The sequence below is a fragment of the Ammospiza caudacuta genome, chromosome 5 (assembly GCF_027887145.1).
Source record: "Ammospiza caudacuta isolate bAmmCau1 chromosome 5, bAmmCau1.pri, whole genome shotgun sequence".
In the NCBI taxonomy this organism is placed as follows: domain Eukaryota; kingdom Metazoa; phylum Chordata; class Aves; order Passeriformes; family Passerellidae; genus Ammospiza; species Ammospiza caudacuta.
In genome coordinates this window covers 27,458,462-27,483,410 of record NC_080597.1, presented here as the reverse complement: position 1 = coordinate 27,483,410, position 24,949 = coordinate 27,458,462, and the positions used below count along the sequence as shown (strand labels likewise).

Genomic DNA, 24,949 nt, shown 5'->3' with positions numbered 1-24,949 from the left:
TCATTACACAAAATGGCCACACCTAAAAGCTATTAGAGGCTTTGTGACGTGGGTCACAAATTGTCGATACCCTACTCTTGGCAAACTAAATTTCTGTCTTGAGACTCTGGGCTGCATAAGAGGAGAATTCACTGGCCCAGAGCCCCCAGTTTCTTCACTGGAGCTGGTTCTGGTGCATAACCTCCAGTTTTTCCTTCCATCACCCTTTTCTACAAAAAAGTAGTTTCAGCAGTACTGCAGCTGGCATCAAGCAGACATGCCAGCCTGAAGCACTCACTAGAAAGATTTGATCTTGTCACAGCATACATCACAGCTGAGATGGCCATGATGTACAGAGCAACACCATACAATTTCAGACTGCTTCAGCCCACACAGAGTAACACCAGCTCACTCCACAAGGCTGCAAGCATCTGCTCCTGTTGTTCTTTAGCCCAACCCTTCATACCCCTCATGTCCATGCACTGCACCTGTGTGCCCTCTGTTCCCTTTGGTGATGGGTCAGTGCCCCTGGGCACTCCATGGTTCATTGCTGTCAATACTGCTCACCTGCTGCTCACAGCTGCAGCCCATTGGGGATGAGGCTTTCTCAGGGTCTCTAGCTGGTCAGAGTGACCCCCAGATACATTAGAAAGTCTCTTTTTCCCAGCCTGGTGGTCAAAGAAGGAGTCAGAACTCTTCAGTTCTCCGTCTCAGGGTTGTTTATTGTATCTTATCTATAAAATTATTTCTCCTGACCTGCCGAGGTCCACTCAGCAAGACAGTCAGAGGCACTCTCCCTGTCCCTGGGGCAGTGTTATCTTTTTATACTAAAAACTACATATACAATATTTACAATTACTTTCCAATACCTATGACCTATGTTAGACAGTGAGCTTCTACTCTAAACCAATCTAAAAGTGCCAACATCACAGCAGAAGATGAGGGCCAAGAAGAAGGAGAAAGGCTTGACATGCCAAGATTCCTCCATCTTGTCCCCTGAACCCCCCTTTTAAAAACCCCAAAAAATATATTTTTCACCCTGTGATAAATTCATTATCATTCTACTTAAACTGTCGTGGCTTGCAGATCTTCATATAAGGTTGGTAATTTGCTCCATGAGTCATAATCAAAACCACAGGTGTTTTGGGCTCTGTGCCAAGGTCTCTGAGCGCCCTGGCAGGGGCCTTGGCAGTCCAGGACAGCCAGAGGGATGTCCTGAATTCCAACAAGGCTTGGCCACAGCCCCACTCCCAATCACCACAAGCTGTGTGCCTACATGATCTTGCCTGCCACAAAGGCAGGAGCCATATACAGGCAGCTTGATCAGGGCTCTTACACACGTGTGAGAGCAGGTCAAACCACAAAGACCTGCAAACACCAGAATGGATCCCTCTGTGCACTACAGAAGTACTTCCAGCCACTCCAGCAGAGTACAAAGCCTGGCCCTGTGTCTCTCCTCCAGACTTCCTTCATCTTTTAGCTCCTTGATGTTTCTTTCTCAAAGCTTTTCCCACTTGTCTGTTGAAATGCCTGAATGACCTGTTTGGAGACCTTGCTCCTACTTCAGTTCAGTGATCAGCTCCACTACTTGCATTCCTCTGGGTCTGGTAGCCTTGCTTGTAACATTTGATGGACATTAAATGCTTTCAGTTGTTTCAGCCAGAGGAGTCTGAATGGGGAATGCACTGATAAAAAACTGCATCAGTCTATGTCATGTGAAAGCAAAGCACCTGTGAGATATTTTCTCATGAGGGTACACAACAGACAAGATCATGTAAATAAACTGACCTTAGAGCATTTCCCATTCTTTCCAAATTCAGGGAAGGCATGCCTCCCTGTCGTAGTCCTAGTCCTCCACTAATTCTCATGGTGGACAAACTGCTTCAGTTCTAGGCTTACCCTGGAGCAATACAACCAGTTCCTCTCTTGAGGAAACCTAGAACCAGTTGAGAAGTCAGTCTACTGGAGCATCCCAGCCAGGCAATACAGATCTGTAGTCAACTCAGATGGGTACCAACACTACCCCAGCCAGCAGTGTGTCAGAAAATGCCCTCAAGGTGTCACATGTTCTGTGGGCATGGCATGAGAAGACCATGAATGGACTACAAAACAGAATTTCCATTGTTTCAAGTAAAAAAGGTCAGGGGACAACACCAAAGAAAGACACAAAACACAGTGACAGAGAGAGAGAGAGAGAGAGAGAGAGGGGAAGGAAGGAAGGAAGGAAGGAAGGAAGGAAGGAAGGAAGGAAGGAAGGAAGGAAGGAAGGAAGGAAGGAAGGAAGGAAGGAAGGAAGGAAGGAAGGAAGGAAGGAAGGAAGGAAGGAAGGAAGGAAGGAAGGAAGGAAGGAAGGAAGGAAGGAAGGAAGGAAGGAAGGAAGGAAGGAAGGAAGGAAGGAAGGAAGGAAGGAAGGAAGGAAGGAAGGAAGGAAGGAAGGAAGGAAGGAAGGAAGGAAGGAAGGAAGGAAGGAAGGAAGGAAGGAAGGAAGGAAGGAAGGAAGGAAGGAAGGAAGGAAGGAAGGAAGGAAGGAAGGAAGGAAGGAAGGAAGGAAGGAAGGAAGGAAGGAAGGAAGGAAGGAAGGAAGGAAGGAAGGAAGGAAGGAAGGAAGGAAGGAAGGAAGGAAGGAAGGAAGGAAGGAAGGAAGGAAGGAAGGAAGGAAGGAAGGAAGGAAGGAAGGAAGGAAGGAAGGAAGGAAGGAAGGAAGGATATAGGATCAAATGTATCCTAGGGAAAATGAGGTTCAAATGCTGTATGGTGTGTCAGTGTTACTCACAGGCAGTGGCTCAGAGCATGTGGGGTGTTGTCAGCAAGGCCAGTGTGTGCAAAGGGCGTACCCAGGCTGGTCCACTGCTCTCACTTCATCAAGCATGGGCAGATTAGGCAGACTGCTGCAGATCAGTACTCCAGGCATTACTCCCTGTGCCTCCTGTGCCAGGGACCAGTTTTCCTCCCCACATTCTCCCTGACTGCACAAAAAACTTAAATTTGAGCTAGAAATATCTGTTGTTCTGGTGGTCATGACGGAAAATATCAAATTAACGATGTGCATGCACTTTGCTGCTCCTTGGTACAGGCTTAAAATAATTGTGTAAATAAAAAGGACATATAAATATTTCCTATTGCTTTCAAGGGCATAAAGGCAGAGGCAAAGTGCCATGTATTTCTCTGTGCTGAGCATATCAGCTGTTTTCCCACAAATCTCCACAGAGCAACAATGTACAGGTCTGTTCAAATTCAATAGCCCCTTCAGGAGGCTTAGGCTGCCTTTCAGTTTGGGCTTAGGGACTGGAGTCTATTTTAAAGGTAGAAAGATGGTGATTATAAAAGGCCATAGGCAAGAAGAAACCCTCTTATAAAGATTACAGAAGGGTCACTTAGAGTCTGATAAACTTAAATGAAGAGCCAAAGGGACTTTTTTTTTGTTATACTTGAAAGTGCAGCAAGATTGAAGCTTTATGCCTTTGAAATACAATGGTGGAAGGGAAGCACAAGATTTTACTTTGGTGGTTCAGGAAACAGGAGTCTTGTAAAACAGAGTAGCTATAGATTTTCTTAGTACTCTCAACAGCTCTTTTCACTTCCCTGGTGCAGCCTTCCTAGAAGACATCATCTCTTACGAGTAAAGATCTATATTTATGAAACACAGTGTATCTAATATCTGATAACATACAGAGAATGCTAGGAGGGAGGGGAATCAAGTCAGGCAGCTGACACTCAAGTTTGAATTTACACATATAATCTTTAGTCCCTGTTACCTTCCTTCTGCAACAGGAAGGTGGAAAATGTTGTTCAGCTGTCTAAGCACCTCATGGGAAAGAATGCACAGTCAGATATTGATCTGTATTTATTGATATTAAAGTGGCACACTGGTATCATCAGCAAGATGGGGGCTGTCACTGGCTGATAGTAAAATGCCACTGAGAATGAAAACCCACATCAGCATCACTGGGACATGCAGAAGTACAGAGAACCAGATAAGGTCAAGCCACAAAACCGTGGTATGATTAAGTGTCTGTGAACAATTTTTTGACTGAGCGGAGTACAAGTATGAAACGACCATCACAAAGAAATGAAGCCCAAAGGTTTGTGCCATGCTCTTCTGCTTACCCAGATCCACAAGGGAAAAGATGAGGAGGAGGAGGTGGAGGAGGTGAACCTCTTTCAGTGCTCCAGGTAGGAAGATGGCAGCAGAACTGCTGTTTTGGCCCAAAGTGGAAAGGCTGAGAGCAGTCACACTCAGAAAACAGAGAAACCTCCCCAATACAAGGCCAGCTGCCCCTGATTGCAGCAGGGCTGGTCTCCAGAACAGCCCATGAGTAAGACAGGCACAAGACTAAGCAAGCACCTTTTGCAAGCTGAGTTGCTTATGATGCATGCAAATGTTGGTAGCTTGTCTTCAGTGAGGCTGGATTGGAAACTTCATTCTTTTTCTAAGCTTTTGTTTTATAGAACAAATTTAGGCTGGAGAGGAGGGCCCCATCAGAAAAGAGACTCTGTATGAAACAACTCCACAGCCTCTCTAAGAGGGACTGCAGAACATCATTGCCCATTTCAGTTATGATCTGAGCCCTTAAGTCAGGGCAGGATTTTCAGGCAACTGTGGCAGTCTGAGAAACCACAGCAGTGATGGGGGAGGGTAAACAGCAATGGGGAGGAGTGGGAATTTTGGAAAAGAGAAGCAGCAAAGCAAGAACTAAAAGCAGGAGACAGATGATATGAAGCTGTGTCAAAGGGGAAGTGGGAAGGTGCAAAAGGGGAATATAGGAAGTGGGGACAGTTTGCAGCCCAGTCAGGCTGAAGCAAATTAATGTTTACCCTGGTGAGCACCCAATACACAGAGAAAAATTCTCATGGCCACTCAGGACTGCCTGAGAGAGAGGTCACATCAAAAAATATCCAGGGTGATGAGAAGACATGCTGTAACCATGTCCTGTGTATGCAAAGAAATGAGCATTGTGCTGCCTCCATGAAATAATCCTCCCTGCTATTCTGTCTGTGCTGAAGGACAAGCCTCCTGCTCAGCTCCTGCCCTCCTGTACAGGGCTGGGATGTGCAAGCATCATTTCTGAAAGAGCCCCCTTACTTTTATTCCATCATCCTTGAGGGGGCAGAACACCCCAGAAAGGGAGACATAGCTGCTCCTCACTGCTTTGTATCCTTGCCGGGGAAAAGCAGCATCATGCATTTCATCCCTGCTCTGCAGTCTCACGTGGGTGCCATGCAAACCAGCACATCCAGGTCGCTCTGAGGTGACCCAGCTCAGGACCCTGAAAGCCTCACAGGACAAAAGTGTCTCACTGAGCAATGAATTCCCATTAGCATCTCCCTCAGACTCAGCAGAGGGAACAAGAAACCCCAGATGTGTGCCCTGCTGCACATGCAGAAGGAAACTCATGTCAAGAGCACCTCTTGGTGGTGTGAGAGGACACCAGAGCAGCAGTAACTCATGTGTATATGCTCAGTCTGGGGTTATGAGCCTGTTTCCTGCAGGTTCCTTCCTTTTCCTGCAGCATGTACAATTGAAAGGTACTAATGCAGCAGGTGCCAGTTGTTCTTAGAGGGATTAATGTATGTGTTGTTTGAATGTAATATCCCATTATTAAATAATCCCATTTTTAAATGTGATGGAAAGAAACATCCTGAAAGCTTTCATGTAGATCCCTGTTGTCCCTCTACAGAGACACTGGTGGAGGAAGGATGTTTATAGATTCACAGCACAGACTTCTGACTGGACAAGAACTGACTGTCCATTGCAGTTGCAGGGAATTATCTTGCAAAAGGAATTTGCCCAGAAATGGGCTCTTGACAGGACTTCATAGCTCATTGCCAGACATGCAGATTTACAGTATCTTTGACATGGGGCCCACCTCTGTGTGGGTTCTGCACAACAATCCCTCTTCCCTGACCAATTAAACTGGTCTTCACTGATCCCTTCCACACTGCCAGTCCCACAAGCCCATATGCCACACTACCAGGACAAAAGCAAACACTGCTCTTCAGGTGTTCATTCAGCAGGTCAGTGGTCCTTGTTCATCCCTGCCACCAGGTCCTAGAATAGTTTTTGTCTTTCCACAGTAGCATTCTCCAGAGCCCGATACACCTGCCTTCTAACTGAGTTCATATATTCTGTGCCTGCCTGTCCTTTCCAGCTCCCCTCTGTAAAAGCCTTTGTCCCTCTCTCCCTTTGTCCTTCTCTGACCTGGATTCCTGTGTCCCATCCCTGCTCTCATCACCTGCAAAGGTGTCAGTGGGTTTCCTTCCTCCCTTGCCCTACCACCTACAGAGGGAACACCTTGTACAGCTGGTCACTTTGTGCTTCTGAAAGAGCGGGAAGGCTTGGAACCATTCCATGGCTGAAGGTTTCTGGGCTGCAGCCAGTGCTGAGGGACAGCTGGGAGCGCTTTTCTCCAGAGCAGGTCACTCACAACAGCCTCCTGTGGCTGCAGCAGCACAAAGGTCATCAGCCTCTGGAGAAACACTTCACTCAGAGTTCCTTCCTTCCTTCAGGAACATCCCAGCTGCAAAACCACTGTTCTTGCTCTGATTGGCCTCCAAATTCTTAATTAATTTCCTGCCACCATATCCCATCTTCTATAAAACCCATCCACTCATGAGGTCAGGCTGGAGCACACAGATGTGCACACATACACTCTTTTCAAGGCTTAATGCTGCATAGGAGGAGAAAGAAGGAAGAGGAGGCAACTCCTCATTTCAATAAAGAAAGGAGTAGAGCTTCCTGGGATCATTCTGCTCTTGTCTCTTCTTTCTTAGGGTGATTGCTGTCTTCTTCTCAATGCTTAGCTATAAAAATCTTTTATTTTCTGAGGACAATGAGGACTGCCTGAGAGAGTTGGGGTTGTTCACCTTGAGGAAGAGAAGGATGTACTAGTAGTCTGGGCAGGTAAATAAGTGCAGCAATAGCTTATCCCCACAGTAGAAGAGGAACAGAGCAGCCATTGGGTCGCAGCTGCTTTCTAGAGGCTGCACGACTTCCTTGTTCAGCCTCCGCAGTATTGTTCCTTGTGATGTTTCACCCTTGACACTTGGGGGCATTGGGAAGACCTGAAAAACCTTCATTACCCCTCATCACCCTAGTGCTCCTACTTCAGATTCCCTTCCCTGCTAACACCTCCTCCAAAGTTTGGAGGATAACGGAGGCAGGAGAAACCCCACCTTTCCACGTTCTCGCCCCGCTTCCAACCCTTGTCCAGCTGCCCTGGAAAAGCAGTTTGGTGCCCCCGCTGTTCATTGGGATGAGGTGGGAAGGGAGTGGGTGAGACAGGCAGGGACAACGAGAAATATTACAGCAATTGTCATCCCAACCAAGGAGTCAGAGCGGCTCCGCCTTCAGCCAGCGGCCTCTGCCACAGCGCTGCGGCTGCGGTGAGGGGCGGAGGGACCCGAGGGTGATCGCCGAGAGAAGTTCCCTCTTCCACTTCCTTCCTCCTTGCAACCTGCTCTTGATACCCACATTTGCCCATCCCTCCCTGCTGTTTGCCTTGGCCTGACTTCCCTTTGCCTCGGGCACCGTCCTCGCCACGGGTCCGGAGCCATGCAAGCCATCAAGTGTGTGGTGGTGGGAGACGGGTACGTACCCGGGGTTTGCGGGGGAGCGGGGCGGGACAGCCCCTGACCGGGCACGGAGAGTGGGGGATGCTTGGTGAAACTGCCCCGCTTGGCTTCTGACCTCCCGCTGCCTTGCTGCTACTGCAGACATGCTTTTCCTCCCTCCCCGGGGCAAGGCACATTCCTCTGGGAGAGCGTAGAAGAGGGCATTTCGCAGGGCATCTGCACGGAATGCTGATCGTGTGTCTGCATTTCCATCTGCATCCATGGGAAACAGAGCAGGTCTGTCCCATGCACAGGAGGTGATGGTGCTCCTGCCAGATTCAACTTGTAGGCAGGAGGTAGATTTAAAACCCATTAAGATTTAAAACTCGTTAGGTGCAAGTGCTCTCCTGCAGGTGAATGGCTCTTCGAAAGCTGTGTGCTCACTGAGAATGACTGGGAGAGGGCATGGCACTCTGGTCCTGGCTAGATGTCTCTCAGGATCTCCCTATTCAGCTTTTCTCAGCAGGTTAGCCCTGTACTGGGGCGTGCTGGAGACTGCTGGCAAGGGCCCTCTATGGGCACAAGGAGAAGAAGGTCTTTCCGCTGAGACAGACACACATATAGGCCACTTTGGGAGTGGGAGCTAACAAATCCTTGCCTTCACAACATGGTGGCTTCTCTGCCCGTGTCCCCTGATGCCTGGAAATGGCCTGATCCAAGCTGTCAATGAATTAAGCAGTCATCACTGCCTGGGGCAGGAAGGATACAGTGGACAGAGCTTCTTCTTGCCCTGTGGGATGAGTAAATGCAAGGGAGGGAAGGAGGAGAGCCTGTGCTTGGAATGGAATAGCTTAATTCCTTTCCACCTAGAAGCTGGCCAGACGTCTCTGGGGCAGCTGTAAGGTAGCAGATGAAGAGACATTTGCAGCAGTGCTGGTCCCCACAGTCACTTCCTCCTTTAGACCTCGCCTGGGAAAGAAGATGTCTGCACACATACATGTCAGACATGTTCTCAGGGGCTGGGGCAAGGGGGCGGGGAGAAGGGATGAGGAAAGACAAAGCCCCAAATAAAAAACATAACCTCTAAGAAAGGCCCCCTGAAGGCTTTAAATTGGAGCTGGATTAACAACTTCACTGGGCATTTTTATCTGTTATCCATCTCCCCAGCCCCCAGTTTGTCCCTCACACACAGCACCAGCTCTGCAGCCTTCCCTCAAGGCAGCATCCCCTCACATCATGGTTAACCCCACCACATGCCCTGTGTTACCAATAGTAGGCTGTTGTTATCAGTAACAATCCTGCTTTCAACCTGTCTTAAATGTCTCCTGTCTTGTCATTTTGCTTCTCTGCACACTGCACCTCAGTGTACCTCTCACCATCTTGCAACACAGCCCCCATTGCTCTGAGCTCTTGCTTCACCACCCGTTACGTCCCTCCTGGCATGCCAGCATTGTCCACCCTCTTGGCTCAACCCGAACAACCACAGGACCTTCTCCTATCACTCAACTCCCGTATTCTCCCATAGCTGTTCTCCCCCCATATCCTCTCCATCACACATCACTGACCTCTCAACATGCCCTGGGTTCAATGACAAGAGCCTGCAGATGCCACTAACCTCCCCACTGTGTTGTAATCTTCTCCCCTTCACTGACCCTTTGCACAGCTCTCTGTTCAGCCACACCAGTTCAGAACCTCCCCCTCATCCTTGACTGATCCACTGGCAGGCCCACAGATCTCCTGAGGCATTTCCTACAGAGCTTCACCTCCCTCCATAACTCCATGAAAAGAAGGAAGCAAGCCACCTGGGGAAAGAGCAGGACTGAGAGAGGAGGATCTAAGAAGGGGGGTGACAGGAGGAAGAAACAAATGTTAGAGCATGCCGAAAATTCATCTTCCTCTCTCAGCTGCCCCGCAGTCCAGTGACAGAGGCAGGTGCCTTGTGACCAGTGGTGCCTATCAAGGACACACAAAAAGGCAGAACTGCAGCCCTGTGGCTGGGGACTTTGCAGGTACAGTGAAATGGTCTGAGAGTCCCCAGCAGCAGAATTCCAACCTTTGCCCAGGAAAGACCTCTCCCTCCTTCTGGGCTGTGCTAGCTGGGGGAGGTTGCTGTCACCACCTCCATTTCCTGTGTTTGTAACTGAAACAAGGCCAAGCTTTCCTAGGCCACACAAACCTGAGAAACAGCATCCCAGCAGGAGAAGGATTTTCTTTCTAACACTTGTCTTGGCTGCTTTATTTTCTTCCAATTTCTCTGCACTTCATTCCCTCACCACAGGCTTCAGCTTGCCCACAACACCTTTCCCCACATGATAGCCTTATTGCTCCTTATCCCACCAATGCTCTCACCCAGTCTGGACTGTGCTGCTGCCTTGCACTCCACCCTGCTGCAGAAGGCTGTGGGGGAGGCTCAGGGGAGAGGAAGCACAAGGTTCCAGCTCAGAAACATCACCGGCAGCCTCCATCAGCCATGGGGGCAGGCACCTTTCTGGCTCCTTACAGCTCTCTGTGCAGGTGTTGCTGCAGCTTACTGCAGGTGGGAAAGACTGGGCAAGTCAGTAAAAGTTGCTACCAGTCCCTCGCCACAGCAGCTGAAAAGCAGGCAGGAACACCTGTACTCGAGGGCTGGAGCTGCAGGGCAGTTTTGTCATGGCACACCAAGCCAATGCACCTGTCCTGGCTGTGAGCCTGCCCTGCAGAATGGGGTCCCACCTCCATCTTAGAGTCATCTCTGTACTAGACCATAAAACAAGCCTTCATGCTCAAAGACAACAAACATTTCTGAGTGACACCCTGTCTTTCTTCCTGCCAGGTTTCTAACCTGTGGTTGTGCACTGTCTAGCCCTGTGAATGTGTTTTCTGTTTCCAGGGGTCTCTGGAGAGGTTAGAGGTGTGGAACGATTGCCCTGTCTCCATCTCCAAGCCTAGCAAGGATGCCTACACTTCCATGAATTCCTGCCATTGTTTTCTTCTCTTCCAGGGCTGTGGAAAAACCTGTCTCCTTATCAGCTATACCACCAATGCCTTCCCAGGAGAATACATCCCCACTGTGTGAGTAATTCATAAACAGGTCCTGGAGTGGGTGGGAGACATGAAAAGCAGGATGTGAAGGGGCTCAGTTACCCCTTGTTGTGCATTCCATGGGTCACAATCTCCATGCCAAGCAGAGGAAATCTGGTGAAGGTCTCTCTAACTTTGGATGTCACCTTTCACAAGAAGCAACCTTATAAAACCCTGGTATAAATGGGATATTTGGGAGACTCCGGCCAACTCAAGGTCTGTCTGCTTGCTAAGTTTACAAGTATCATATGTGATCCTGCTGGCCAAAACAAACAGGCACTAGGCTACAACAGCTTGGCCAGACCCAGGAGAAGGCAGGTGGGTGGACATGAGACCCCACTTCCTTCCCTGTCCAAAGCACTTGCTGTCATTGGAGCAGTCATAGGTTCTGCATGGAGCAGAATCACAGCATTGGTTGGAAAAGGCCTCTGAGATCATTAGGTGCAATCTCTAGCCAAGCCCTGCCAATCCCTCTACTAAATCATGTCCCTTCTAACGTGCAGATGCCATGAACACGTTCAAAAGACCTTTGTGTTTGTTCCTCCCTATCACTGGTTTCCCTTAATCTGGGAAAAAAAGTACCAAAAGGACCAGGAAGTAAAATTTTCTAGGATAAGGGCAGGAACTTCTCTGTTGCTTTGTTATCCTTTTTTTTCCTACCAAGACTTTACTCCTAAGCATGCAATCCTGACAGTTGTTCTAAAATATTTCAAGCTCGCTTGTCAAAGGGTGATGGGACACATTGTTCCCAGTTCCAGCAGGGCTGCTGAGGAGCGCAGCAAACTACAGAGACATGGATTCTTCTTCACTTCTAAGAATAAAACTAGGTTTTAGAACATAGAAGAAAAACAGGGGCTTGGCTCTACAGCAGGGACAGTTGTGGGAAGGATATTGGGGAAAAAAATGGGAAAAGAAAACGATTTGTGAATTTGCATGCAAGGTATCAAAGGTGTAGCTGCACCCAGGCACCTGTCCAGGACAGCTGAATGATGGGGAGGAGGTTGATGAGGGGGAATTCCATAAAGTGGAGGTTAACATGAAAGCAGTGTCACCCAGCTGAGCTGAGCTGAGAAGAGCAATCACCAGCCTTTGCTCCTGGGTGCACATAGTGAATGAACCCCACCTACACTACTGGAAGGGCTCCCTCTTCTCTTGTTTGAGCCATGGCCTATGTCTCTGAATTTCAGATTTGATAACTATTCTGCCAACGTGATGGTTGACAGCAAGCCTGTAAATCTGGGACTGTGGGATACTGCTGGACAAGAGGATTATGACAGGCTGAGGCCACTCTCTTACCCGCAGACGGTGGGTCACACTCCATGCCCCTCCTCCCTCCCTCAGTATATCTCCATCCCTCACTGCAAAACTCAACATGTGCCACGGAACAGTGGTAGGGTTGTTACTGCCTCTCTCTGGCCTTTTATGAGAATATCTCTGTTGATATACAACTGCCTTGAAACCAAAAGTTGAAAGATACCTTAAGGATATTTTGGAGCCTTTATCTAAACTCCTGTAACTGAGCAAGAAAATGAGACATTCAAAGACACTCTTGAGCCCAGCTGACACTGACTTTGTGTGAGACAGATGCCTTACACAGCTCTGGAAAAAACCTTCTCTTTTTAAAGTTAAGATGGTTCATGGAATTTAAGAGCTGAGGCAGGAGCTTGTCACATTTCTGTGAACCCCACTCTCCTGACTTCTGCCTTTTAAAAGAGATATGATTTGTGGGCATGTGTTTGATCTGCTGCCTCTAGCAGAACAAATGGGTGCCTCAGATACTGTGTTCACCAGTCTTTCACCACAGTGACAGAGTGATTTCAGGATTTGAGGATCACCTTCTCTGGAGAATGTTGTTTTGAGCAGTGCTTTGGCAAGCTCAAAAAGACCTTGCTGCATCAGACATTAGTCTGAAGGTTGCCACTGCAGTCAAAAAGGTTAGGAATTAATTAGAAATTATTTGTTTGAGCTAGGTTCAGCCACCTAAGAATCAGACACCTGGTATAAGATGGTTTTGCCTGCAGTCAGTGCAAGTAGGTCTATTTCTCAACAGCATGCTTGCATCCACCCTGGGACATATCTTAAGGATAGGTGGAGGAATGTTTCTCCAAGGTTTTTGTCTCTGATGGCATAGAAGTGTGGAAGTGGATAGGCTGGATCTGGCACCACTGCTCCAGCTAGGTGAAGCTGGATGAAATAGTTACAACCTTGATGAGCTGGTATGGTTTTGGTTTTGTTTGGTTTGCTTTGGTTTTAAAGGAAGTCTGAATTCTACCATGCCCAGGAGAATTGCTTACCTGGAAACCTAAAATTGCCTCCTCTGATTCCTATGTTTGTACTTTTTAGGCTGGAACTAGGTCTGTCTCAACTTTAGGCAAAATTACTTTGGCCTGAAAGCCCTCTGGTGTTCCGTGAGAAATGAGCAGGATGCTGTCAGGCCGTTTCCCATGAGGATGAGTGTGCCAACCACAAAAACCCTGTCCTCAGAGCTGACCATTTGGCTCTTCTGATAATGGTGGCTATGGTTACCATGACTCAGGGGAGCAGAGATCCTTCTCTCCACTGGAGGCAAGAAGCAGCAGTCAGGACTTTTATATTATAGAGAGCTTTCACAAGCACAGCCCTCTGCTGCAGAGGGAGGGTGCTGCCCATACAGACCTTCCCTCCCCTGCCTGCTCCTTCCTGCTTCATCATGCTGTCCCATGCTCCCATCCTAACTCTGCACCATGGTTGTGTGCCTGCAGGATGTCTTCCTGATCTGCTTCTCCCTTGTCAGCCCAGCATCCTACGAAAATGTCCGTGCTAAGGTGAGACCCTCTCCTGGGCCACCAGGGGCTGAGGGACGTGATGGTGGTGGTGGTCTTGCAAAAACAGTGATTATGGGTGGGGACTACCAGTAGGACATCTAGGTTCAAGAAGTCATACCTCTTTTCTGTTAGTCAGAAACCTCCTTCAGATGCATTTTCTGATTCATTTAAAGAAGGCAGACAACTCTACCAATGGGCTAGTATTAATCTTGCTGGGCTATTGTGTTGTCAGATCATAGACTTATATTCTGGTGGCATCTTTCAGCCAGGACTGTCAAAGCACAGACACACAGGACTGGTCCATAGGGTATAAAAGCAGGTACCCACAGCTTTTAGATGGGAAGTGAGGAAAAAAGGGAGAGATTGGTGAGCAGAGAACAAAAGTATGTCCTTCCTACCACTTTAATGCTCTTCCCTGCATGGGAGGGTTGAGGGCTGAGAACAGCTGGTGCTTTTGCATAACAAAATTTGAGCTCCCTGTCAGAGATTTTGCCTGGGGACCCAGCAACAGGAGTTGGCCTGGGCCAGGCTATAGTGCTAACAATGGATGTGAGAAAGGACAGTCTGTTAGCTGACATTTTTCAGGAGTGCCTCTTTGTTTCCCATGTGCATGCCCATACGTGTGACCTCTTCTCACCCCTTTGGAATTTTGCTGCCTTGCTAGTGGTTCCCCGAGGTGCGGCACCACTGCCCAAGCACCCCCATCATCCTCGTGGGCACAAAGCTGGATCTCCGCGATGACAAGGACACCATTGAGAAGCTGAAGGAGAAGAAGCTATCCCCCATAACGTATCCTCAGGGTCTTGCTCTGGCCAAGGAAATAGGTAGGTGTTTGGGAGTCATCTTGGACCTACTGAAAGGAGAGAGTCAGAAAAAAAGGGCTTCACCTCAATTTAACGAGGCTTTTGTAGTGGTATTGCACAGTGGTGTCTCTGGGGGACACAAGGAGACACATCCAGGGTCATGGGACAAAATGCACTTCAGGAGACTCAGGAAGGAGATCTGCTTCTTGAGGAAGGCTCAACCCCTCAGCTCTCTATTTTCTGCCTTTCTCTGGCCACCATCCTCCACATAAACACATAACCACACACTTTCACATTCTCCTCCCCTTTTACTCCGCTTACTTCTATCTGGGACAGTATTTTTTCTGTGCAAGCCACAGCTGCACAGTGGGTAGAGGCCACTCCTCCCTATCCGGAGAGGCAGAAGAGAGGTTTTTAACCTCTCTCAGGAAGAACTGCAACTGTAGTTTCCTGTCTCTGCTTCTGTCTGCTAGGGGCTTATACATGCAATCCCAGGTATGGGTGTCTCACCCCACCATCCAGCTCTTCTCATCTGTGGCACACAGAAATGGGAGAGAGGGTGAGAAACACAGCTTGAGGGAGTTTCCAAGAAGGAGCTCAGGACAGGGAGTGTCTGGCCAGGATGACACGATCAGACTCACAAAATGGCTGTGCTCTGGCTACATGGGTAGCCAGTAGGCAAACCCAGGTCTAGTGCAGCCGGCAAGCTTTGCCCTGAAATCAAGACTGTCTGAGTGAGTGAAATGTGTCCTGACAATGTGTAATGTCTTTGATCACCTGAGATGTGTTTATTCAGCTTGGGCAGGAGCCAGGTGCTGGGCTTTCTAGTGTAAGGAGCAGAAACCTGGGTATCCCCACTGCCTACCCCAGCTGCCTTCCCCCCCAGTGCAACAGCTGCTTTCCTCCCAACAGACTCTGTGAAATACCTCGAGTGCTCAGCTTTGACGCAGCGAGGCCTCAAGACGGTGTTTGACGAGGCCATCCGAGCAGTCCTGTGCCCGCAGCCCACCCGGACAAAGAAACGGGCATGCAGCCTCCTCTGAGCAAGTAAGTCTGACAGGGATCTCTGGGAGGGACACCAGTGGTGCTTTCCTGCTCCTGAACCCAGTCGGGGCCACTCTGTTCCTGGTGAGGCTGTTGGAATGGGTCACCTTCAAGGAGAGAGAGGGAGAAGCTGATCTTGCTTGGGGAAAGGACAGAACGTGGTATGATGCACCCAGGATGAACTTCCCCCTCCTTTCTGCTTGACTGTGGGCAAGTTTGTTCCCATCTCTTGATGTGGGGCAGCGTAGAATTTTCCACATGTGCCCTTACAGAGAAGAACTGTCTGTCGGCTTCTGCTGCAGAGGGCACTACATACAGGCTGCCCTGGGGATGACCTGCCCTGAGACCTATGAGGCCATAGCCTTTGCCTGTAGAAAAAAAAAAAAAAAGGAAAAGAAAAAGTTGTTCATTATTCATAGCAGTTTCCAGTGGCCCTTCCTCTTACCAAGCCCTGCTCACCTCAAGTGGTTTTTTGTGTTGCTCATTGGCAAGTGGCAACTTCTCCTACAGGAGTCCTTTACTCCTCATGTTGTCTCGACTTGCCTCCACTTCAGTACAGAGCAGCAGAGGGAGGAGAGAGGCCTCAGGACAAGAGTCAAAGCTGGTCAGAGCCTGATAACAGAGAAGAGTGAGAGCCTGCTAGTTTGGACCCTGTCCCTTCATACTGCCACCATCACCAGAGCAGAGGGAAGGAAAGCAGGAAAATAGTTGAGCTGGTATTATGAGATCTGTCATGTTTTTGGCTATAGATCCCGGTCTCATCCTGATACCAGGAGCTGCCCAGCACACAGGAGAGTGATGGCTCCAGCAGCCCAGAGCTCAGCACCTTGGGGTTTTTCCTTCTTTTTCCTTCTGCCGGCTTGAAAGACTGCTGTGGGTCTGTAGCACTGGTTTGACGTTCACACAACGGCCCCGCTCTTGCCTCACCTGCCCAGCTGTCCCTTCCCTTCCTTCTGGGCCCCTGAGGTTGCAATGTAGTGAATAAGATGTAATAAACAGACTGTACATTTGTGTCATGTCCTTGATGTGTCGCACCTCGGGGGACCCAGCCCTGAGCCGTGAGCAGTGGGGCGGCGGGGCTGGAGCTGTGCCCCTCCTCTGGCAGCCCCACGGGGAGCCTGGGGGCTGGAGGATGATTGCAAAGGTGCTGAGTTCTCACCTGAGCCCCCCGCATTCCTTTTGCCTTTCCTCTTCTCGATATCCATGCGTTGAAAGGAAAAGTTGTCTCCCCTCTGTGCCACACACAGGATGGGATGCAGGCCTCGGGAGGGGACACCTGGACGCAGACTCCTCTCCCTGGGGACTGCCCCTGCAGTTGCTGGGGACATCTTTTCACCAAAACATTGCTGCATTAATCCTTCTAAGCTCTGGCGCTCTCTCACACTGCCAGACACAGGCAGAGTGAGAATAGGAAGGGGGAGGGCAGGGAAAAAATTAAAAGGGAGGAATGAGTCACCAGCCCAGACAAATTGCCTCCAAGACACTAAAATTAAGCTGAAGAGAGTGGTCCCAGCGGTACCATGGATCTGGCAGCTGTGAGCACCTGCTTTCCTGATGCATTGCAGGGACTCCAGAGGAAGTGTTACAGGGTGGCTGCTACTGCCACTACTTGCAGGAGAGGGGAGGGCTCAGGGTGTGATGATTGGCACTGCAAAATCCTGCAGTCCTAGGAGGGCACAGAGAATCTGTGGAGGTGAGCCAGTTTACTGCTCCTGGATGCAGCAACACTTCTGAACTTCAAAGGCTGCTTCCTGCACCGAGGAGGAGCATTGGTGATGCCAGGTGCACCCAGACACAGGGAAGCTCCTGAGGTACCCTGCTGCCAGGGAGATTTCTGCAATTCCAACTCACAGTCAGATCTGAATGAGGCAGTTAATTCAGTGATGTGACACATTTCCTACTGATAAAGTTCAGAGCAACCCTTGGCAGGCACCCTGTGGCAGGGAGTTCCACAAATATCTGCACTGCACATGGGCTGTTGGATGAATTTCCCAGGCCCCACCCAAAGGTAATACAAATTATGTCAGTGTAAGTCCAGAAGAGTAAAAATGAAGCCTCTGGCATGGGCATATACCTGTGAAAGGGTGAGGGACACAAAGTACTTGGAAATTGTGTCTAACCTCCTTTAAGCATCCTAAGCATGACTCAAGGCAATATATTCCCAGTGGTTTATTACTTCTCTCCAGTTTTCAAGCCTTGGCTTTTGCCTTTTCAGTCTGCCCCACCCCCTGTAACATACAGCAATGCATGTGATGTGTGTGAAACAAAATTCATGTATCTGCCTACCTGGGGAGGTGCACAGGCCGAGCTCTCCTCCCAACACAATTTAAGCAGTTTGCACAGCTCCCCACTGGAGCTGAGGCAGAGAATGGGACACCTTAGAGCATTCAGGGAGTGATCTGAAGACCTGGAATTTGTGATGCTATGACTGTGTTTATGCAAGGTTAGCAGGACTGTGTAGAACTCTGCTGTTTCATAGCTGTTTCTTCTAACAGAGGAGCTTGGGGGCTTCTGCATGGTGCTACAGACAGCTGCCCTGCCATGGCAAAGAAAACCTCTGGGTGCTACCCATGCCATTCCTTTCCCAATGAGGATTCCTCTCTCTTCTGTGTCTCCAGACAGCATTGTGGCCAAGTTCTGGCCTAAAGAGGCCTGGCCGCTTTGCAGTTCTGTACTGCCTTCATCAGCTCACCTTTGAGCAGCACTGGCTGCGTATAAAGTTGCCCAAGTAGGTTTGGATGCCAGACCCTGGCTGTGTTGTGCTGGAAGAGATACTGCTTTCTTTTGTTAAAGCTGGAATTTACCCTAGGGGCTCAAATGCTCACAACAGCAGTGCCAAATGTCAAGAACAGGTGATGCACAGTACAAGGAGTCACTGATGTCAGCTGCAGGGCAGGAAAGGGGGTGAGAATGACAGGGAAGCCCTTTGTGCAGGGAATGGGATGGAAAATCCTTCATGGGACAACTGCTCTCACAAAGATTAATTTCTTTCTTAGATCCATTTCTTCTGGGTCTGTGCCTTCCAGCAGAGATTAAATTTGGTAGGAAAGTTTGGGGCTGGTAAACTAGAACATTTTCCCAATGGAGGTGCAAAAGACAAGAGATCATGTGTGGAGCCAGGGAAGGGGAAGGAGTTGAAAGAGACAGTCCCCTATCTGCCCATCTGCCCTCATCTCCATCCATCTGGAGGTGCTCACAGGGCAGAACAGAAGGGAGAAGGGTCTGTGTGCTCAACATCTGCCCAATTTCTGAGCACCCTGCCAGACAGAAGGATTTGCTGTGTGCCTGCAGCTCCGAACAGCACCAGTCCTGCCTGCAAGACCTTTGGAACAGGGACCCGTCTCCAGGGTGCCCCTAGGAGAGCCGAGCCGAGTCGCCCCCTCCTGCGTGCCCCTCTCCCACTACATCGCTGCTCTCTGAATCCCTCTTTTCCTCCTCTCCCTCTTCCCCCCACTGTCCTCAGCTTTTACAGCACTCCTCATTCCTTCATCCTCCCCTCTTCTGCGCTCCCCTCATCCCTCTGCCCATCTCCTTGCGCCTCCCTCTCCCGCTTTTATTCTCCATCCCGGTATCTCCCCCCGCTCATCTTTGTTCTCCTGCCCTGCCGTCCATCCCCTGCTTCGCCTCCTTCTCCTGCCGGTGTTTCCGTGCGTGGCACCCATTGGCTCCCTCTGCCCGAGCCCGCGGATGGCGGGGGCTGCGCGGGGCACGGACGCGGGGCCGCGGGGCTGAGGGGCCGCCATCCCGCACCCCCTCCCGCGCCGGGCACGGCGGGGGCGATGGGCAAGCCCGGCCAGAGGGACTCGAGCCTCCGGCAGCGCCCGGCGGGGCTCGCTCCCCACGGGAGCGCTTTGCTCGGTCGCGCTTGAGAAAGGGGAAGGGGAAAAGCATGACACGGATTCTCCCGGGGAAGCGGAGGAAAATGTGCATCCCGACGACATGTAAGTACCCGGCGGCTCTGGCCGCTCTTCCCGGATGTCTCCCGCGGGCATGAGTCCACGCAGAAGTTAAGTCTGCAGTTCCAGAGAAGAAAACCTGCCGACCACCCCTCGCTCTCGGCCCTCCAACTCTGCCAGTCCAGCCTGGTCCTTAGGAGAGAGCTCAGCCCCGAGGTGAGACAGGAGAGTCCTGAGCTGGAGCGGGGCCGTGGGAAACCGGGGGGACAGGAGGGGAGGGGGTCAAGAGAGGTGGTGCAGGTTATTTGGCTGTGTTGTCCCTCCCAGCTGCTATTCATGGCTTGTTACCAGCACTAGGCTCAGCTTTCAGCATCCACCTCCTCCTCTTATTCAATGCAGAAACATATATATATATACTTATCTTTTTCAACCTAAGGAAAGAAGTAGTGCCAATTTCCCATCTCCTGCTACCTCTCTGCCTTCTTCCTGCTCTCCAGCTGCATGAACCAGGCATATCCTGGCAGCACCTGTTAGAGGATCCCAAGCCTCTTGCAACAGGTGCTGTGCACATCAGAAGCAGATCCAAGAGGATGCCAGCACACTGTCACTCTGAGGCCAGTGTTCCTCACCAACTCCTGCCTTGCATGTGCTGCCAAAGCCACCAGCAGAGTGGACCCAGACTAGATGGAGCACTGGTGCCCAGTGTTTTTCCTGCCAAACTAGCCAAAATGTGTGACATGGCATTTGAGCTGGTCCATGGTACTTGACAAAGTTAGAATGGCAGCAACAGACTGCACCTGCTTAAAGATCAAGTTTCTCCCCTGCAGCTGCCTGAGCAGGAAAATGAGTTTATAGGAAATCCATTGTTTTTGTTGCATATCTTAGCATTTTTGATAGGGCTTCTGAAGCTACCCTGAAGCTGGATTTATTGTGTTGTTAAACAACATCCTGAACAGCTGGCTTTGAGGTCTGGACCCCAGACACTTCTCCAAGGCTTTACAGCTCCCCAGGAGTATCTCCAGCCATATTTGGTATTTGTAGGGCTCCAAATGTTTGGCCTTTTTCTTCTTTGAACTCCTTTGCATGCAGGAGGAATGTGCAAAGAGATTCCTGTCTATGTGATCATCTTTTAGAGGATCATCCTTTTATGAACATACTATTCTGGCTTCTGCCACTTTTTGTGGGGATCTTTGTCCCTAGAGCAGCCATTGTCCTCCTGTTTTTTCCAACAAGTGATTTGTGTCACTAGAACAGAATTGGAAAAAATATCAGAGGAAACATCCTTTAACTTATAATTTCAAATCACGTCCTACTCGGCTCATTCAGTGCAGCCACTCATGATGTGTGGGACTGCAGGACCCCGTGAGATGGGCTTCCGTCAGGACAGTGTGTCACAGCCCAAGGCACCTGGAAATTTAAAAAAATCTAAACAATCCCAGTCCTTCAAAGCTCAAATGCTCTAAAGCAGGAAATATTTATACAATAGCTGGTAGAAATGGCCTTAAGATATAGTTGCTCAATTGTGTTTTTATGGGGCCTCTCAGATGATGTTCCTTCAGTGTAAAATTTAATACATCTGTGGGGTCTATTGGGTTTGCCTGTCTGGTAGCCAAGGAATCCTAAAGCTCAGGTCTCCCCTAGGGTTTCCAGAACTTGGAATGGCATCTACAAAACAAACAAACAAACAAACAAGCAAGTAACAAAAACCCAACCAAACAAAAAACCCCCAAATATTGTAATATTAGACATTTGTGAAGAAAGTTGTGGTGCTACAGAAAATCACATCTGCAAGAAAATTCTCTGGAGTGTCTCTGGCCTCCTGAAAGTAGTTAAGGTTGGGAGTCCTTTCCTTTGATATCCCCAGTTTTAATTTCAATAGAGAAGAAGCTTCAGAGCCCTAAGAGATTTGTTGAGATGTGAAAAGGTGAGCCTCAATGTCCCCATTCACTTCCACCAAGTCATCTTCCCTTCCAAGGACCTAATTCAGGGGGATAACCCTGTCCACACCCCCAGAAATTTTTCCAGAGCTGGAGAAATCCTGAAAGAAACACAAATCTCCCCTGCATTAGGTTTCCAGGGTGTCTCTGGTCCACAGTATGTGCTGGGCTCTATGTTTCACATATGGAGCCTTGACAAAATGCACATCCATCCCTTAACTGTCCCTTCTCTCCCTGCAGCTCCTCTCCAGTGTCAGCAGCGAGCTGGTGGTGGATGGAAAGCTTGTTTGCTCAAGGCTGTCTCTGAGTGAGCCGAGTGCTGTTTCCATGCCAAACCCTCGCGTGACACACAACTGGGCTCCTCAGCTTAGAGAGGCTGGGATGCTGCTTTGGTGCTGCAAACAGGTGGGGCAGGCAAAGCCTCTGCCATTAGCAGTGTGTTGCAGTGTGCTGAAGGAGAGGGAGAGAATGGCAGGGAGAACAGAAGAAAAAGACACAAGGGGGACCTGGACTGATCCCTCTTGGTGTACCCAAAATTATCTTTCTTTTACTCTCAAACTGGCATAACACAAACCAGCTGCCCTTCAGCTCAGGTGCTGAGCTAAGCCTCTCTGCTTGGATTGAAAGTGCTTTTCCTTCTCCTGCGAGGCTAACAAAACCTGGCCAGTCCAAAAAGAGCTTCAGCAAGCAGGAGAATAAATACTCAGAGAATAGGAAAGTCAGAGTTGGAAAGGCACTTTGTCAATGGATGTTTTTCCCTCTTTTGCTTGTAAAGCACCTGCCACTCATAAATGAGAACCAGGCCCCTGTGACCGTGTCCTCAGTATTGGATCCATTAGCAGAAAATGAAAACTTTCCCTGTCCTTTTGCTAGTCTGTTGTTCTTTCTCCAGAGGATCTTTTGCTAGAGGAGAGGCTCACATTGAGCCATGTCCCCGTTTGTCCCTCCATGTGCACTGTGCCTTGCAGGCCTAGATGGGTTTGATATTGTCCTAGATTTTCCAGCATCCCCTAGCATCCACAAACTCCCCTTGATTTCCCGTGCCTATACCTAACACACAGTTAACGTGATGATTTTACCTTTGGCTTGTTCAGCTGTCATATCCCCAGTATCAATCGTTGTTTTTCTCTTCCCTTCAGCTCTAGATTGCTAACTGATCCTGCAAGGACACTGCCCCTGCCCTCTTCCCTGCCTCTGCTATGGACACTTCTGCTTTTAGCCTCCCCACGCCAGCAGTGTTGGAGGAGGGGAATGCCTCCAGTAGCTGGGCAGGCTTCACTATCCCCAACAGCTCCTCCACTGTCAGCCCTGGTGTAGTTGTCAGCAGTGTCCTCATCCCCGTGGTCTACCTCATTGTCTGTGTGGTGGGGCTGGCTGGGAATTCCCTGGTCATTTATGTGGTCCTACGGCACTCTGTGAGCGAGTCGGTGACCAACGTGTACATCTTGAACCTGGCCCTGGCTGATGAGCTCTTCATGCTGGGCCTGCCCTTCCTGGCTGCACAAAATGCCCTGTCCTACTGGCCATTTGGTTCTTTCATGTGCCGCCTGGTGATGGCCGTGGATGCCATCAACCAGTTCACCAGCATCTTCTGCCTGACGGTGATGAGCGTTGACCGCTACCTGGCTGTGGTCCACCCCGGCAAGTCCTCCAAATGGAGGACAGCACGGGTGGCCAAGGCCGTGAGTGTAACCATGTGGGTGCTGTCTTCCATAGTGGTGCTGCCTGTGGTTGTCTTCTCAGATGTCCCTTTAGGGATGAGTACATGCCACATCCAGTGGCCAGAGCCTGCCTCGGTGTGGAGAGCTGGCTTCATCGTCTACACTGCCACCCTGGGCTTCTTTGGACCATTGCTGGTGATTTGTCTCTGCTATCTCCTGATTGTAGTGAAGGTTCGCTCCTCCGGCAGGCGGGTGAGGGCTCTGTCCTCCAAGCACAAGCTTTCAGACCGCAGAGTGACCCGCATGGTGGTGACTGTGGTGGCTGTCTTCGTCCTTTGCTGGCTTCCCTTCTACGTCCTCAACATAATCAATGTCGTGTGCCCGCTGCCAGAGGAGCCATCCCTCTTTGGAGTCTACTTCCTTGTGGTGGTGCTGCCGTATGCCAACAGCTGCGCCAATCCCATCATCTATGGCTTCCTCTCCTACCGCTTCAAGCAGGGCTTCCGCAGGGCCATCTTCAGGCCGTCCCGCCGAGTCCAGAGCCAGGAGGTGCCAGCATGCCCCCCAGAGAAGATCGATGACGAAAGGGAAGAGGGTGAGATCAGCAAGATCACCAGGAATGGAAACAACAGGCAGGAGCGCCCTCTAAGCAGTGGGGAAGGAAAAAGCAATGAGCAAAAACCACTCCCCGAGGAGCCTGCGGGATGCGAAAAGAGCAGCAAGTTGCATGTCAGCTATTTATGATGAAAGGGGTGGTGCAGGGGAAAGACACATCAGGACATGGGATCCCCTTCACCTTCTCTGCTTTCAAAGGCAATGGGAGATGATACAAGAGAATAATAAAGTCCAAGAGTAGCCTTAAAGATGAATAGGCCCCCATGATCTTGTGGAAGAAACAAGGCATTGTTCTTGGCTTGGAAGAGACACCTGAGGTTTGTGTGGTACCAGTGTTACCAGAAATTGGTAAAAAATAAAACCTCCCTAACACTAATGTAGTGTTCAGAAGCAGGTATTCTTTATTTGGCTGGATGCACGAGGGGATATCTCCTTCAAAATATCATGCATGCTGAGTACAAAAAAGCTCCCATTTATGTACTATATTTTACATACATGCTCATTAATTTTCCTAGTATAAACATACATATGATAATTATTTCCCCAAAACCATCAATGTATTTTCCCTCTCCTTTACACATGTATTCTTCTGTCCTGGGAGTCTCTTGGTGGTCCCCTATGGCTGGTGACCCCAAAGTCATACCTGACTGCCTGGTGAACTGGTAAAAGTTGGCACAACTGGGCTGGTTGCTTTTGAGTTCTTCTTCCTACAGAATAAACATTGTGCAGCTCCATAGGCCATGGCTTTTGAAGAATAAGCATCATGTTCGCTACCAGGAGCAAATGATTTTTCATCTGGCAACACCAGGTAAAGAGCAGACTGCATTTAGGGAGAGCTGAAGAGGTGATGGGCACTGAGAGTACAGAGAAGCAAGGTCAGCCCTAGAGTGATGATCTGCCCTTAGATGATCCAGCTTTGGAGGGCATAGGCTGCCATCTCATGGTGGCACCTTGAGGAAGTCCCCAGATGGCATATACCACATGTAGGCAACCGACTTATAAACATGAGAAGCGGCCTGCCTTAAAAGATGAACAGGAAAGAGAAATCTCTGTAGCAAAGATATACTAGCTAGTTGCATGCATGGTTGGCCCTCTCTAGTTCTTCAAAAAGTATTGGGAACAGATTTCCTGCCTGTGGTGGTCTGGCTGGAGACCACTGACTGCTCAAAACCTCCTCTTTCTTTTCAGAGCTCTTATGGACTCTGGGCAGGATGACGAGACTTACCTAGGACAAAAAGTTTGATAATTTCTTTCCTACACCCCACATTCCTCCGGGTTCTCCTGGTGCCTCTGCACTCTGGTGGGAGGTGTAACAAGGGTAGAGAAGAAGACAATGAGACATGAGTTGGAGGCAGCATTTCTTTCCTTCTCCTTAAGCTTTACTATAAATAAAGAAAAAGCCTTTGGACTTGGAGGGCCAGGTGGGCAAAATCATTCTATGTGTTTAGGGAAGGGAGTGCTATAGATTTTCTCTCCTGAGAATACACAATGTCTTTAAGCTGAGTCAATCTCTGTACAGAGTCATGTTTGGCTGGCACAGGAGGTGAAGGCAGCTCTCAGTACAGGATGGGGGCAGGAAGCAGACAGAGGTCAGGGGAT

General features: G+C 49.5%; 2 protein-coding genes across 2 annotated transcripts; both read left to right on the top strand.

Annotated features, from left to right (window-relative positions):
* Nucleotides 1-10,519: 10,519 nt before the first annotated feature.
* RAC2 (Rac family small GTPase 2) lies at nucleotides 10,520-16,237 on the top strand. Its single transcript, XM_058804643.1, has 6 exons — nucleotides 10,520-10,581; nucleotides 11,778-11,895; nucleotides 13,332-13,394; nucleotides 14,059-14,218; nucleotides 15,110-15,244; nucleotides 15,991-16,237. The coding sequence occupies exons 2-5, from the start codon at nucleotides 11,803-11,805 to the stop codon at nucleotides 15,238-15,240; spliced, it is 447 nt and encodes a 148-aa protein (XP_058660626.1). The 5' UTR covers nucleotides 10,520-10,581; nucleotides 11,778-11,802; the 3' UTR covers nucleotides 15,241-15,244; nucleotides 15,991-16,237.
* Nucleotides 16,238-22,130: 5,893 nt separating this feature from the next.
* Nucleotides 22,131-23,514, top strand: SSTR3 (somatostatin receptor 3). Its single transcript, XM_058805762.1, has one exon. It carries the CDS (start codon nucleotides 22,274-22,276, stop codon nucleotides 23,477-23,479), a length of 1,206 nt encoding a protein of 401 aa, XP_058661745.1. The 5' UTR covers nucleotides 22,131-22,273; the 3' UTR covers nucleotides 23,480-23,514.
* Nucleotides 23,515-24,949: the final 1,435 nt, after the last annotated feature.